The 12,256-nt window shown below is 41.2% G+C and overlaps 1 protein-coding gene across 1 annotated transcript in view; it reads right to left on the reverse strand.

Annotated features, from left to right (window-relative positions):
* LOC128690273 (TBC1 domain family member 13) overlaps positions 1-7,500 on the reverse strand; it is a 72,576-nt gene extending 65,076 nt beyond the window's left edge. The window contains exons 1-2 of the mRNA XM_053778877.2: positions 7,129-7,500; positions 6,972-7,045 (exon numbers count right to left, since the gene is read on the reverse strand). Of these exons, the coding sequence (XP_053634852.1) occupies positions 6,972-7,045; positions 7,129-7,148 (94 nt within the window). The 5' untranslated portion in view covers positions 7,149-7,500. The remainder of the gene's footprint in view (positions 1-6,971; positions 7,046-7,128) is intronic.
* Positions 7,501-12,256: the final 4,756 nt, after the last annotated feature.

The following is a 12,256-nucleotide window of genomic DNA, read 5'->3' on the forward strand; positions in this document are numbered from 1 at the left end:
TTTAACTTATAAGTACTAGGGTTATGGGCACTCCCAAGCTTCAGAACCTTGCATTTATCTACATTGAACTGCATCTGCCACTTTTCTGACCAAGAATCGAGTTTGTTTAAATCCTCCTGAAGTTCCATAACATCTACGTTTGAATCAATTATCCTACCTATCTTTGTGTCATCGGCGAATTTGCTCATATCACTAGTAATTCCCTCATCAAGATCATTGATATATATTATAAACAACAACGGGCCCAAGACTGATCCCTGTGGAACGCCACTTGTTACAGATCCCCACTCGGATTTAACCCCATTTATGGACACACTCTGCTTCCTGTCAGTGAGCCATGACTCGATCCACGAGAGCACTTTTCCCCCAATGCCATGAGCTGCCACTTTCTTTAACAGTCTATGGTGCGGAACTCTATCAAAAGCCTTACTATAATCAAAGTAAATAATATCAAATTCTTTATCATGGTCAACAGCCTCAAAAGCTTTACTGAAGAAAGTTAATAAATTAGTTAGACAAGACCGGCCTCTTGTGAATCCATGCTGAGTATCATTAATCAAGCTATGCTTATCGAGATGGCTTCTTATAATCTCAGCTATAATTGACTCTAGTAATTTGCCTACAATTGACGTCAGGCTTATTGGGCGGTAATTTGACAGTAACGACTTGTTCCCTGTTTTAAAAATAGGAATTACATTAGCCATCTTCCACATATCAGACACTACACCTGTTTGAAGAGATAAATTAAAAATATTAGTTAATGGTTCACAGAGTTCCATTTTGCATTCGTTAAGAACCCTTGAAAAAACCTCATAAGGACCCGGCGACTTATTTTGCTTCAGTCTGTCTATCTGCTTCACAACCATTTCACTAGTGACTGTGATGTTACATAATTTATCTTCTTCTAGCCCACTATAAAAATTAATTACTGGAATATTGTTAGTGTCTTCCTGTGTAAAAACTGAGAGAAAATAATTATTAAAAATCGAGCACACTTCATTCTCTTTGTCAGTAAGGTGCCCATAGTTATTTTTAAGGGGACCTATCTTATCTCTAACTTTTGTTCTATAGACCTGGAAAAAACTTTTTGGGTTAGTTTTAGAATCCCTAGCAACTTTAATTTCATAGTCCCTTTTAGCTTTTCTTATCCCCTTTTTAATGTCCCTCTTAATGTCAATATACTGATTCATAAGATGACCCTCACTTCTTTTGATACGCCTATAAATTCCTTTCTTATGCCCTAGTAGATATTTGAGCCTATTATTCATCCATTTTGGGTCATTTCTATTTGATCTAATTTCTTTATATGGGATAAACGTTCTTTGAGCAGCATGTATAGTGTTCAGAAAACTGTCATATTGATATCTCACTTCGTTACCCCAGTCAACAGATAAGTGTTCTCTAAGCCCATCGTAATCTGCTAAGCGAAAATCTGGGACTGTTACTGAGTTATCGCTACTATCGTACTTCCATTCAATGCTAAATGTAATTGATTTGTGGTCGCTAGCACCCAGTTCCTCTGAAATTTCTAAATTATTAACAAGGGATTCATTGTTTGCCATAACTAAGTCAAGCAGGTTATTTCCCCTTGTAGGTTCTGTCACAAACTGCTTCAAAAAACAATCCTGAACTACATCTAAGAAGTCGTATGATTCTAAATTCCCAGTCAAGAAATTCCAATCAATATGACTAAAGTTAAAGTTTCCTAAAATTACTACATTATCGTGCCTTGTGGCCTTAACAATTTCCTCCCATAGTTGTCTCCCTTGGTCCCTATCTAAGTTTGGGGGACGGTATATCACTCCTAAAATCAGTTTTTCATGCCCCTCTAAAAATTCTATCCAAACAGACTCTGTATGTGTTACTTCAGACTTAATACCCGTTTTTATGCAACAGTTCAAGCAATCTCGGACATACAATGCCACCCCACCCCCCTTCCCGATACTTCTATCTACTTGGAACAATTTAAAACCCTGAATATGACATTCCGCAGGCATGTCCTGACTTTTTGAATTAAACCACGTCTCAGTTAAGGCAAATACATCAATGTTACCTGCACTAGCAACTAATCTCAACTCGTCCATCTTATTCCTAGCACTACGGCAATTAGCATAATAAACATTGAAAGACTCCTTTCTCTTTACCCCTCCTGCTCATTTCTGTTTTTCTACTAAACCTATTACTGTCCTTATCACCCAAAGTTCCTGGCTTTTCAATATCTACCTCGTTCTGCTTATTACTAGTTCCCCTAGAACTCGTAATATTACTACACTGGGACTTCACTGTTTTCCTGCCAAAACCCATACCACTAACTATTCCTAGTTTAAAGTCCTAACTGCTCCCTCCACTGCAGTTGCCAGTGCTACCACCCCAGACCTAGATAAGTGAACCCTATCCCTGGCATACATGTCATTTCTGCCATGGAAGAGGTCCCAGTTGTCAATGAATGTTACCGCATTTTTCTTACAGTATTTGTCCAGCCAGCAATTGACACCAATTGCCCTGGACAACCATTCATTTCCAACTCCTCTCCTTGGCAAAATACCACATATGACAGGGTTCCCACCCTTACTCCTAATTATTTCTATTGCTGACCTATACCTGCTAATCAGGTCTTCACTCCTACGTCTGCCAACGTCGTTGCCTCCAGCACTGAGACAGATAATAGGATTGCTCCCATTACCTCTCATGATGTCATCCAGACGGCTAACAATATCCTCCATCCCAGCCCCAGGAAAGCAAACTCTCTGTCTCCTACTCCTGTCCTTCAAGCAGAACGCCCTATCCATATACCTAACTTGGCTATCCCCAACAACAACAATATTCTTATCTTCCTTGGTGTCGTTCGTCGTGATGTTCCCAGTAGTTGACTCACATTCGTCGGGTAGCACTGAGAATGTATTAGATGTTTCCACAACAGTTTCCACAGCAGTCTCTTTCTTCTTCATCGTTTCTATCTTTCCATTCGTCTTCTTGATTGTCAACTTCGTTCCCTGCTGTCTAGCCACTGACCAGTTTCCCTTCTTGACCTGAGGACTCAAAACAGGAGGACTACTACGAATCTTCTTGTTTTCCTCGGTCAGTCGCCGAATCTCCAACTTCGCTATCCTCAATTCTTCCTTAAGCTGTTGGTAAAGTTGCTCGATGGAGGGCATCTTGCTTCAATTCGTAGAGAGCGCGCAAACAGGTCTTCACAGAGCTAAGTACACGTCAACACTGCGCAAAAGCCAACTCAATCAGGAGCTACTGCTCAGCACGTCCGCACAGACACACACACACACACACACACACACACGATTAGTGCAAAAACTGGAGGACCAAGCAGGGATAACAGGGAAGGCACTACAATGGATCAGGGAATACTTGTCAGGAAAACAGCAGCGAGTCATGGTACGTGGCGAGGTGTCAGAGTGAACACCTGTGACCAGCGAGATCCCACAGAACAGCATTCCGACATCTTAATATGGAATCGTTCAGGACCCTGTACACCATCTATGCTAGGCCCATATTGGAGTATGAGGCACCAGTTTGGAACCCACACCTAGCCAAGCACATGAAGAAACTAGAGAAAGTGCAAAGGTTTGCAACAAGACTAGTCCCAGAGCTAAGAGGTATGTCCTACGAGGAGAGGTTAAGGGAAATCAACCTGACGACACTGGAGGACAGTAGAGATAGGGGGACATGATAACAACATACAAAATACTGAGAGGAATTGACAAGGTGGACAAAGATAGGATGTTCCAGAGATGGGACACAGCAACAAGGGGACACAGATGAATCACAGGGATGTTAGGAAGTACTTCTTCAGCCACAAAGTAGTCAGGAAGTGGAATAGTTTGGGAAGCGATGTAGTGGAGGCAGGATCCATACATAGCTTCAAGCAGAGGTATGATAAAGCTCACGGTTCAGGGAGAGTGACCTAGTAGTGACCAGTGAAGAGGTGGGGCCAGGAGCTTGGACTCAACCCCTGCAACCTCAACTAGGTGAGTATACACACACACACACACAGTGGACCCCCAAGTTTCATGATTAATCCATTCCAGAGAGTCTGCCGAAAGTCGAAATTCATGAAACTCGAAACCATTTTCCTCATGAGAAATAATGTAGTACATCCAATTAATCCATTCCAGACACCCAAAAGTATATTAACAAAATTTTTTTTTTTTTTTTGTAGATTAAATATATAGATTTACATACTGAAAAAATGAGAAATCAAGTATAAAACAATAACAACATCACACTTACCTTTAAGAAGAACATAAGAAAGGATGAACACTGCAGTTGGCCTGTTGGCCCATACTAGGCAGGTCCTTCACAAATCCAACCCAGTAACAGAATAAATGCTATCCAAGCAGTAAGACTCTTGTTGGTGTATGGAACATAAGAAAGCAGGAACACTGCAGCAGACCTGTTAGCCCATACTAGGCAGGTCAAATTGTGTGTGTGGGGAAGTAGCCTGGCTGGTTTGTGTGGGGAAGTACCCTGGCTGGTTTGTGTGGGGAAGTACCCAGTGGTCACTTGGCCACAGACAATGCCACACTGACTCCTGAATGTTGTGTTGGAGCCTTGTGTATGCCCAACCACTCCTGGCCACACGGACACGTTTCGTATGACGGACGAATCACAAGGCAAATCACGAACCACAAGGCTTAATTTTGATGAAAAAAGTTGCCAAGAGTCAAAATTCATGAAGCATGAGGCTCACGAAACTCGGGAGTCCACTGTATATATACAGTGGACCCCCGGTTAACGATATTTTTTCACTCCAGAAGTATGTTCAGGTGCCAGTACTGACCGAATTTGTTCCCATAAGAAATATTGTGAAGTAGATTAGTCCATTTCAGACCCCCAAACATACACGTACAAACGCACTTACATAAATACACTTACATAATTGGTCACATTCGGAGGTAATCGTTATGCGGGGGTCCACTGTACAGTGGAACTCCCGAGTTTCGTCCACCCTGAGTATAGTATGTTTTGAGTTTAGAACCGTTTTTTAGGCTAAATTTTGTCCAAAGTTTCGCACTGTGCCCAGTGTTTTGTCCCAAGTACTAGACCTGTCTGCCTGCCTGTGTGCCTCCCCATGCAAATGTCATGAGTCAGTCTGTTTGCTTGTTTATCTTTAAGTGAATAATACCCTGCATGTTCATTCAAACATTTCACAATGTTTGGTGCTTGTTTATTAAGCATCAGACCACAGTTGAGGAACTTGCTTCAGAGGAGGAGGAGGAGGAGGAAGAGGGGGTGGAGGAGGTGCCTTCTTCAGTGATTAGGGACATGTGTGGAATGTAGAATAGGTTGCAATGTGTAAAAAAACTTTGATCTACTTTTTTTTTTTTTGTTATATTTGAAAATATGTAAAAAAACTTAGATCTACTTTTGCAGCACTACACATGTGAACGTAGATCTGCTTGGACTGTTTAGGGATTAAAAGACAAAAAAGGGAAGTAACCCCAGAGAGGGACTTGTTACCTGAAGTCCTTATAGAGGGGGATTCCCCTCCCAAATAATAATTTGCCCTCCCTCTCTCCTCCTCCATCTTCCAAAAGCCAACAAGAGTCTTCAATAAAGGTATGTAATAGTGATTTAAATGTTCTTAATGTATTTTATTTAGTTCTCATTGTTTTGTGTATGGTAACTATAGTTAATCTTTAAAAAATGTATTTTTTGTAAATGAATATTTATGGGTGTCTGGAATGGATTAATTGTATTTACATTAATTCTTGTAGAAAATAGTGTTTTGAATTTAGGTCGTTTTGAATTAAGGCTGACCTTCTGGACCGGACTACAGCCGAAAAATGAGGTTCCATTGTATGTATATGCTTAAATATTAAGACCTTAACCCTTAAATGGTTCAAACGTATATATATACGTTTTTTCAACATCTGAAAGTATGTAAAAAAACGTAGATCTTCTTTTTTGTTTTACATTTGAAAATGCGTAAAAAAAACTTATCTACATTTTTTTTGTTATATTTGAAAATATGTAAAAAAAAGTAGATCTACTTTTGTAGCAATACAAATTTGAATGTCGATCTGTTTGGACCGTTTAAGGGTTAATGAAAATGTAATGCTAATAATAAGAGTTTGAGAAAAAACAAACAAAATAAAGTTCCACAAAAATAATTACACATCTATCTTTAAGCTGCTAATTTATACTGATACTTAAATGCAAGTAAGAAAAAATAATGGATTACATTATATTAATGAGGAAGGGGAGGGAGGGGAAAGGGTTACTAAGCAGGAATGTGGCATACAATGCCTGGAGAATGGAAGGTAATCAGAGTCTAGCCAAGGGTGGGAAGGTCAGGTTCAATTCCTTGGATCAAGAACTTCCCAATGATAACAAGGCATCTTCTTTGTTAAACAATGTTACTTAATACTCGTCCAATATTAAAGCTGAAGGCTGAAAGGAAATTTATTTAAGTAAAGGTACACCCAAGCACAGTTACTGAAATATGGGCAATTAAAATTATCAAACATATTAACACACGTGTAAATTACCTAGAATAACCCATGTGAAGTGACTTATTTTCATTTGGATTCATTTGGTCTTATTGCTTCTGAAATATATTAATGATGTCCTCAAACTTTAATGAGACTTACAAGGCTAAAGTGCACCATTTCTCTTATTTTAAAAATATAAATATAAATATATCTTTGTATTATACAAATTTTGATTCATTTATAATTAATATTCTACTGTACAACTATGAAATAATTACTATCCTACTGTACAACTATGATATACTCCTTAGTGTTAAGTAGACTGTAAGCCAATAATGTTAAGTTGGCCCAAAATGCCAAGGCATAATAAAGGCTCTCTTTGCATTGCAACCCACTATTGTAAATACATAATCTCAATGTACTGTTTGCAAAGACATAAAATAAATAAATAGATAGCTAATATGATAAGGATTAACATACGCCCACTGGCAGTACCAGTTGCTCCATCTTGCATCTACTTACCACTAAAACACAGCTTGCGCACTTTCTTTATGTCTATCACACCTTGACTCAACACCGTGTCAAACTCCTGCAACCTGCAAAAATGAATGACATTCAATACCGGGCAAAAAAAATATAAATAACAAAAGTGTGGGCAAAAACAATGAGCTTTGTTTACCTGGCTTTGTATGCAGCCATGATATACTGAGGTTTTATATGAAAAAGATTACTCTATATGACTTGATACTTTGCTCATCTGCATCGTACTGCACTTTATAAGTTCAATTATCTTTTTCGCATATTTTTTTACAGCACTTATTATCACATGAGGTAGTAATGTTGAACAAAACGCAACAATATGCTGGACGCATACGCAGTAGTTCGACCTCAGCTCAGCATCAAACACATCCAGCGACCAATGTTAGTAATGCAGATTATATTACAATTTCTTCCCCCACTCGTCATCATAGTACTATAATAGTCACTGCACCATAACCAGAATAGTCACCACATCATCACTACAATAGTCACCATCAGAATAATCGCCACATCACCACAATCATCATCACTTTACTACAATAGTCTCTCTGTATGATAATTGTAATTGTGTACCAATGGAAATAAGTCACTCTGACTTTTTTGGGTTATCCTAGGTTCTCTACATATATACTGCTATGTATTATAATCTATGTAACTGTATTTGTATATACCTGAATAAACTTACTTACCTAAATAAACTTGTTTACTAGGTCAGCACATCTTCACTATAATTGTCACATCACTAAAATAATTACCATATCATCATTACAATAACCATCACACCACTACAGTTGTCACCATATTATTACTACAGTAACGACCACATCATCATTAGAGTAACAATCATATCATCACTCATTAACAACTATGTTTTCAGTGACAATCATATTGTAGCTACACATTAACAACCACCTTATTACTAAAGACAATATCATATTGTAGTACCCACAGTAGGTGGTCAGGCTTCAAACACCTTCCATTTTGCAGCAATAAAGGAGTGGAAAGGATTGCCTCTCATGTCAAAGCCTGTCCTATATTGAGCCAGTTTAGAAAGAAAGCTAAAATGTACCTAATGAATGAAGCTACAGAAAGGGAGGAGAGTGGTTTCTTATATGGTTAACATTGGTGTACCTATTATTACAAGCTGTTCCTCTCTTTAATGTTCATGTAAATAACTCGGTTTACTTTATTCCTATCGTATCTCCTTTTATAGTAAGCAAACCCATTCAAACCCTTGCAAAGAAGCCCTCCAAACTTTCGCCAGCACTGGTGAACACTCCTGGAGTTTACCTGGAGAGAGTTCCGGGGGTCAACGCCCCCGCGGTCCGGTCTGTGACCAGGCCTCATGGTGGATCAGGGCCTGATCAACCAGGCTGTTACTGCTGACTGCACGCAATCCAACGTACGAACCACATCCCGGCTGGTCAGGTACCGACTTTGGGTGCTTGTCCAGTGCCTGCTTGAAGACAGCCAGGGGTCTATTGGTAATCCCCCTTATGTATGCTGGGAGGCAGTTGAACAGTCTTGGGCCCCTGACACTTATTGTGTTGTCTCTTAACGTGCTAGTGACACCCCTTATAGGGGGATGTTGCATCGTCTGCCGAGTCTTTTGCTTTCGTTGTGAGTGATTTTCGTGTGCAAGTTTGGTACTAGTCCCTCTAGGATTTTCCAGGTGTATATAATCATGTATCCTAGAGGGACTAGTGCCGAACTTGCACACGAAAATCACTCACTACGAAAGCAAAAGACTTGGCAGACGATGCACCATCCCCCCAATGAAAAGCAGGGGTGTCACTAGCACGTTAAGAGACCATACAATAAGTGTCAGGGGCCCGAGACTGTTCAACTGCCTCCCAGCACACATAAGGGGGATTACCAACAGACCCCTGGCAGTCTTCAAGCTGGCACTGGACAAGCACCTAAAGTCAGTTCCTGATCAGCCGGGCTGTGGCTCGTACGTTGGTTTGCGTGCAGCCAGCAGCAACAGCCTGGTTGATCAGGCGCTGATCCACCAGGAGGCCTGGTCACAGACCGGGCCGCGGGGGCGTTGACCCCCGAAACTCTCTCCAGGTAAACTCCAGGTATCTCTCCCGCCTGCGTTCCAGGGAGTACAGGTTCAGGAACTTCAAGCGCTCCCAGTAATAGAGGTGTTTTATCTCAGTTACGCATGCTGTGAAGGTTCTCTGTACATTTTCTAGGTCAGCAATTTCACCTGCCTTGAAAGGTGCTGTTAGTGTGCAGCAATATTCCAGCCTAGACAGAACAAGCAACCTGAAGAGAGTCATCATGGGCTTGGCATCCTTAGTTTTGAAGGTTCTCATTATCCATCCTGTCATTTTTCTAGCTGGTCTAGTGGCTAACGCGACGGGCTGGAGTTTTGAGACTCTATGACCGCGGGTTCAATCCCGGCCAGGGGTATGGTTTGTTTGCAATCGTGTCATTACGATTTCTTGAGTCATCCTCCGACATGTTCACTCCCAGGTCTTTGACGTTAGCTTTTCGCTCTATTGTGTGGTTGGAATTTGTTTTATACTCTGATAAAGTTTTAATTTTCTAATTTTCTCATGTTTACCATATCGGATCCTCTAGATGGATCGTAAAAAGTGAACTGACTTCCGCATGAACCAGATACATGATCTGTGTCAAGTAAGGCAACAGCAGCTCTTCCCCGCTCCGTGGAATATTACCCCATTCCAAACCACTATCCCTCCCTTTCTCTCCAAAAAAAAAAAAAAGAAAAAAAATCTTAAATCCCACCCAAAGCTTCGCCTTGAAGCCAGGCAGGATACCTAAGCTGTATTAGTGACGTAGTCACACAGCACACTCTTTCACAAATTATTTATGTTGACGGTTCTTGTCATCAAGCCACTGGTGCAGCTGTTAGAGAGATAAGATAAGAATTTCTTCGGATTTTTAACCCCGGAGGGTTAGCCACCCAGGATAACCCAAGAAAGTCAGTGCGTCATCGAGGACTGTTTGTCTTATTCCATTGGGATCCTCAATCTTGTCCCCCAGGATGCGCTCCACATCAGTCGACTAACACCCAGGTACCTATTTGCTGCTAGGTGAACATGACAACAGGTGTGAGGAAACATGTCGGAATGTTTCCACCCCGACGGGAACCGAACCCGGGCCCTCCGTGCTGGAGTTGTCATACAGTGATGGCTCTCACCAAGAAACTGATAAATTAGACACAAGTGCAACTCTTGGGTATCTTTATTGAGGAAACGTTTCGCCACACAGTGGCTTCATCAGTCCATACAAAGGAGAATCTTGAAGGACAGGAGGAGAATGAGGTAATCAGTCCCTCAACCTTGAGTCGATGTGGTCAGTCCATCAAGCAAGATTGATGGACTGACCACATCGACTCAAGGTTGAGGGACTGATTACCTCATTCTCCTCCTGTCCTTCAAGATTCTCCTTTGTATGGACTGATGAAGCCACTGTGTGGCGAAACGTTTCCTCAGTAAAGATACCCAAGAGTTGCACTTGTGTCTAATTTATCAACATGTCGGTTCTCTGAACCATTCATCTACACACCAAGAAACTGGAGCACGCATCAATATTTGGGCATCTACCCTTCCAACAGAACTATTTTCCATATTCCTTGCACTCAAAATGCGTCCATGTATCTAAGACTGACACTAACTGCAACTGATTCCCTATCATCCATAAATGATGTTCAACTCCTTAAGTATAAACTCGAGCATGCTTGTGTCAGAAGCCCGACACAGGTATGGTAGGATTGTGGACAATAGAGTCGGAGTGCACCATCTGTGGATTCCATCTCACACTGGTCTTCAGATGCATGATAGAACTAATGGATTGGCTAAGTTAAATGCCTTCAGAGAAGGAGTAAATTACAGTCTTGGGCTGTCACCGATTTGAGAACTTCAAGTGAACTTTATCGACCCAATACTGAGGGAGAATGACACCAATCAGTTCTTCCATCATCATTCTATCATGCAGGAGGAGCCACATGTCTATGGTGCATCCAACAAAATAAGCAAATTCTTGAATGTCACAACCTCTCGGCTCCGGCTGTGTTACAAGTATCTCTGGGAAGTTAAATCACCACCTCGAGATGTAGACGAAACGAAGTGTCAACTTTGCCTGATGGACTATTGTCCATTATGTGCTGAAATGCGATCGAATTAATGAATTTAGAGGCAACTCACTCAGAAATGTCAAAGTATTTTATCCGTAGTGGCATATTACACACCAAGGGAAAATTTGGTAGGCCAGGTGAAGTACCCAGGGAAAGTTCCTGTTCTTGTTCAACAGGATCAGCTGCAATAGCGGAAGAATAAGCACCAATCTCTGGGGCATGGTTAGGATCAGGTATTGACTCCTCAGGCTGAGGGGAGTTGACAACCTGGGTATGCGAGGCGGGTGAGCCCTGAACAAGGGATGAATTAGGCGTATTTGAAGAGGTAGAGTAGGGCACATACTTTCTGTCTTGAGGAGGCTGGGCCATAATAAACTCAACATTATCTGAGATCTTAATGGGACTGATCCCATTAGCCCTTAACAAATCACTGAAAACATTAGAGCAGAGTTGAATATCACCACCTGCTATGTCCTTGGCCATCATGTACATTAGTTGAGCTCTCGTCATATCCCCGGCTGAGGACCCCTGAGACATGGGTAGTGAGGATGAACCTTGTGGCTATGTTTGTTGTAGGTGAGGGTTAGATTGAGGCACTCCAAGAGGGGCAGAAGTACAAACATTGGAACCGGTGGAAGAGGCCTGAGGAGTCCCACTAGATCCAGGCAGAACTGGGAAGGAATCCTGGGACATTGTTGGAGGTGCCTAGGGAGGGGTTTTCGAAGAATTGGTTAGTTCTTGGCTTCTAGAATTTTCTGTATTACCTTTTTCCTCTCAGGGCAGATAGGGGAAACAGCATGGTGTTTTCCATTGCAAAGGACACACTTGGGCTTAGTTTTGTTATGGCAATCTCGAAAAGAATGCTCACCAGAGCATATGCTGAAAATCAGTGATTGGCTACTGCATTTGTTGGTGGTATGGCCAAATGCGTAACATTTAAAACAATTGTGTAACACTGACAAACCGTTCAAGAGAGATTTGGTCAGGTGTACATCTGGTGCCAAAACATTTGAAACCATTTTGACATACTAGTCTGGCTGCTTCAGGTGTCTCAAATATTAACTTTAATGTTACCTGGTTGCTGGCAGGTTTAGAGAATTTATATGCTTGGGCAACCTTAAATTCAGAATTCTCCTGAATAAAGTCTGCAACAAGTTCC

The sequence above is a fragment of the Cherax quadricarinatus genome, chromosome 32 (genome assembly GCF_038502225.1).
Source record: "Cherax quadricarinatus isolate ZL_2023a chromosome 32, ASM3850222v1, whole genome shotgun sequence".
Lineage (NCBI taxonomy): Eukaryota > Metazoa > Arthropoda > Malacostraca > Decapoda > Parastacidae > Cherax > Cherax quadricarinatus.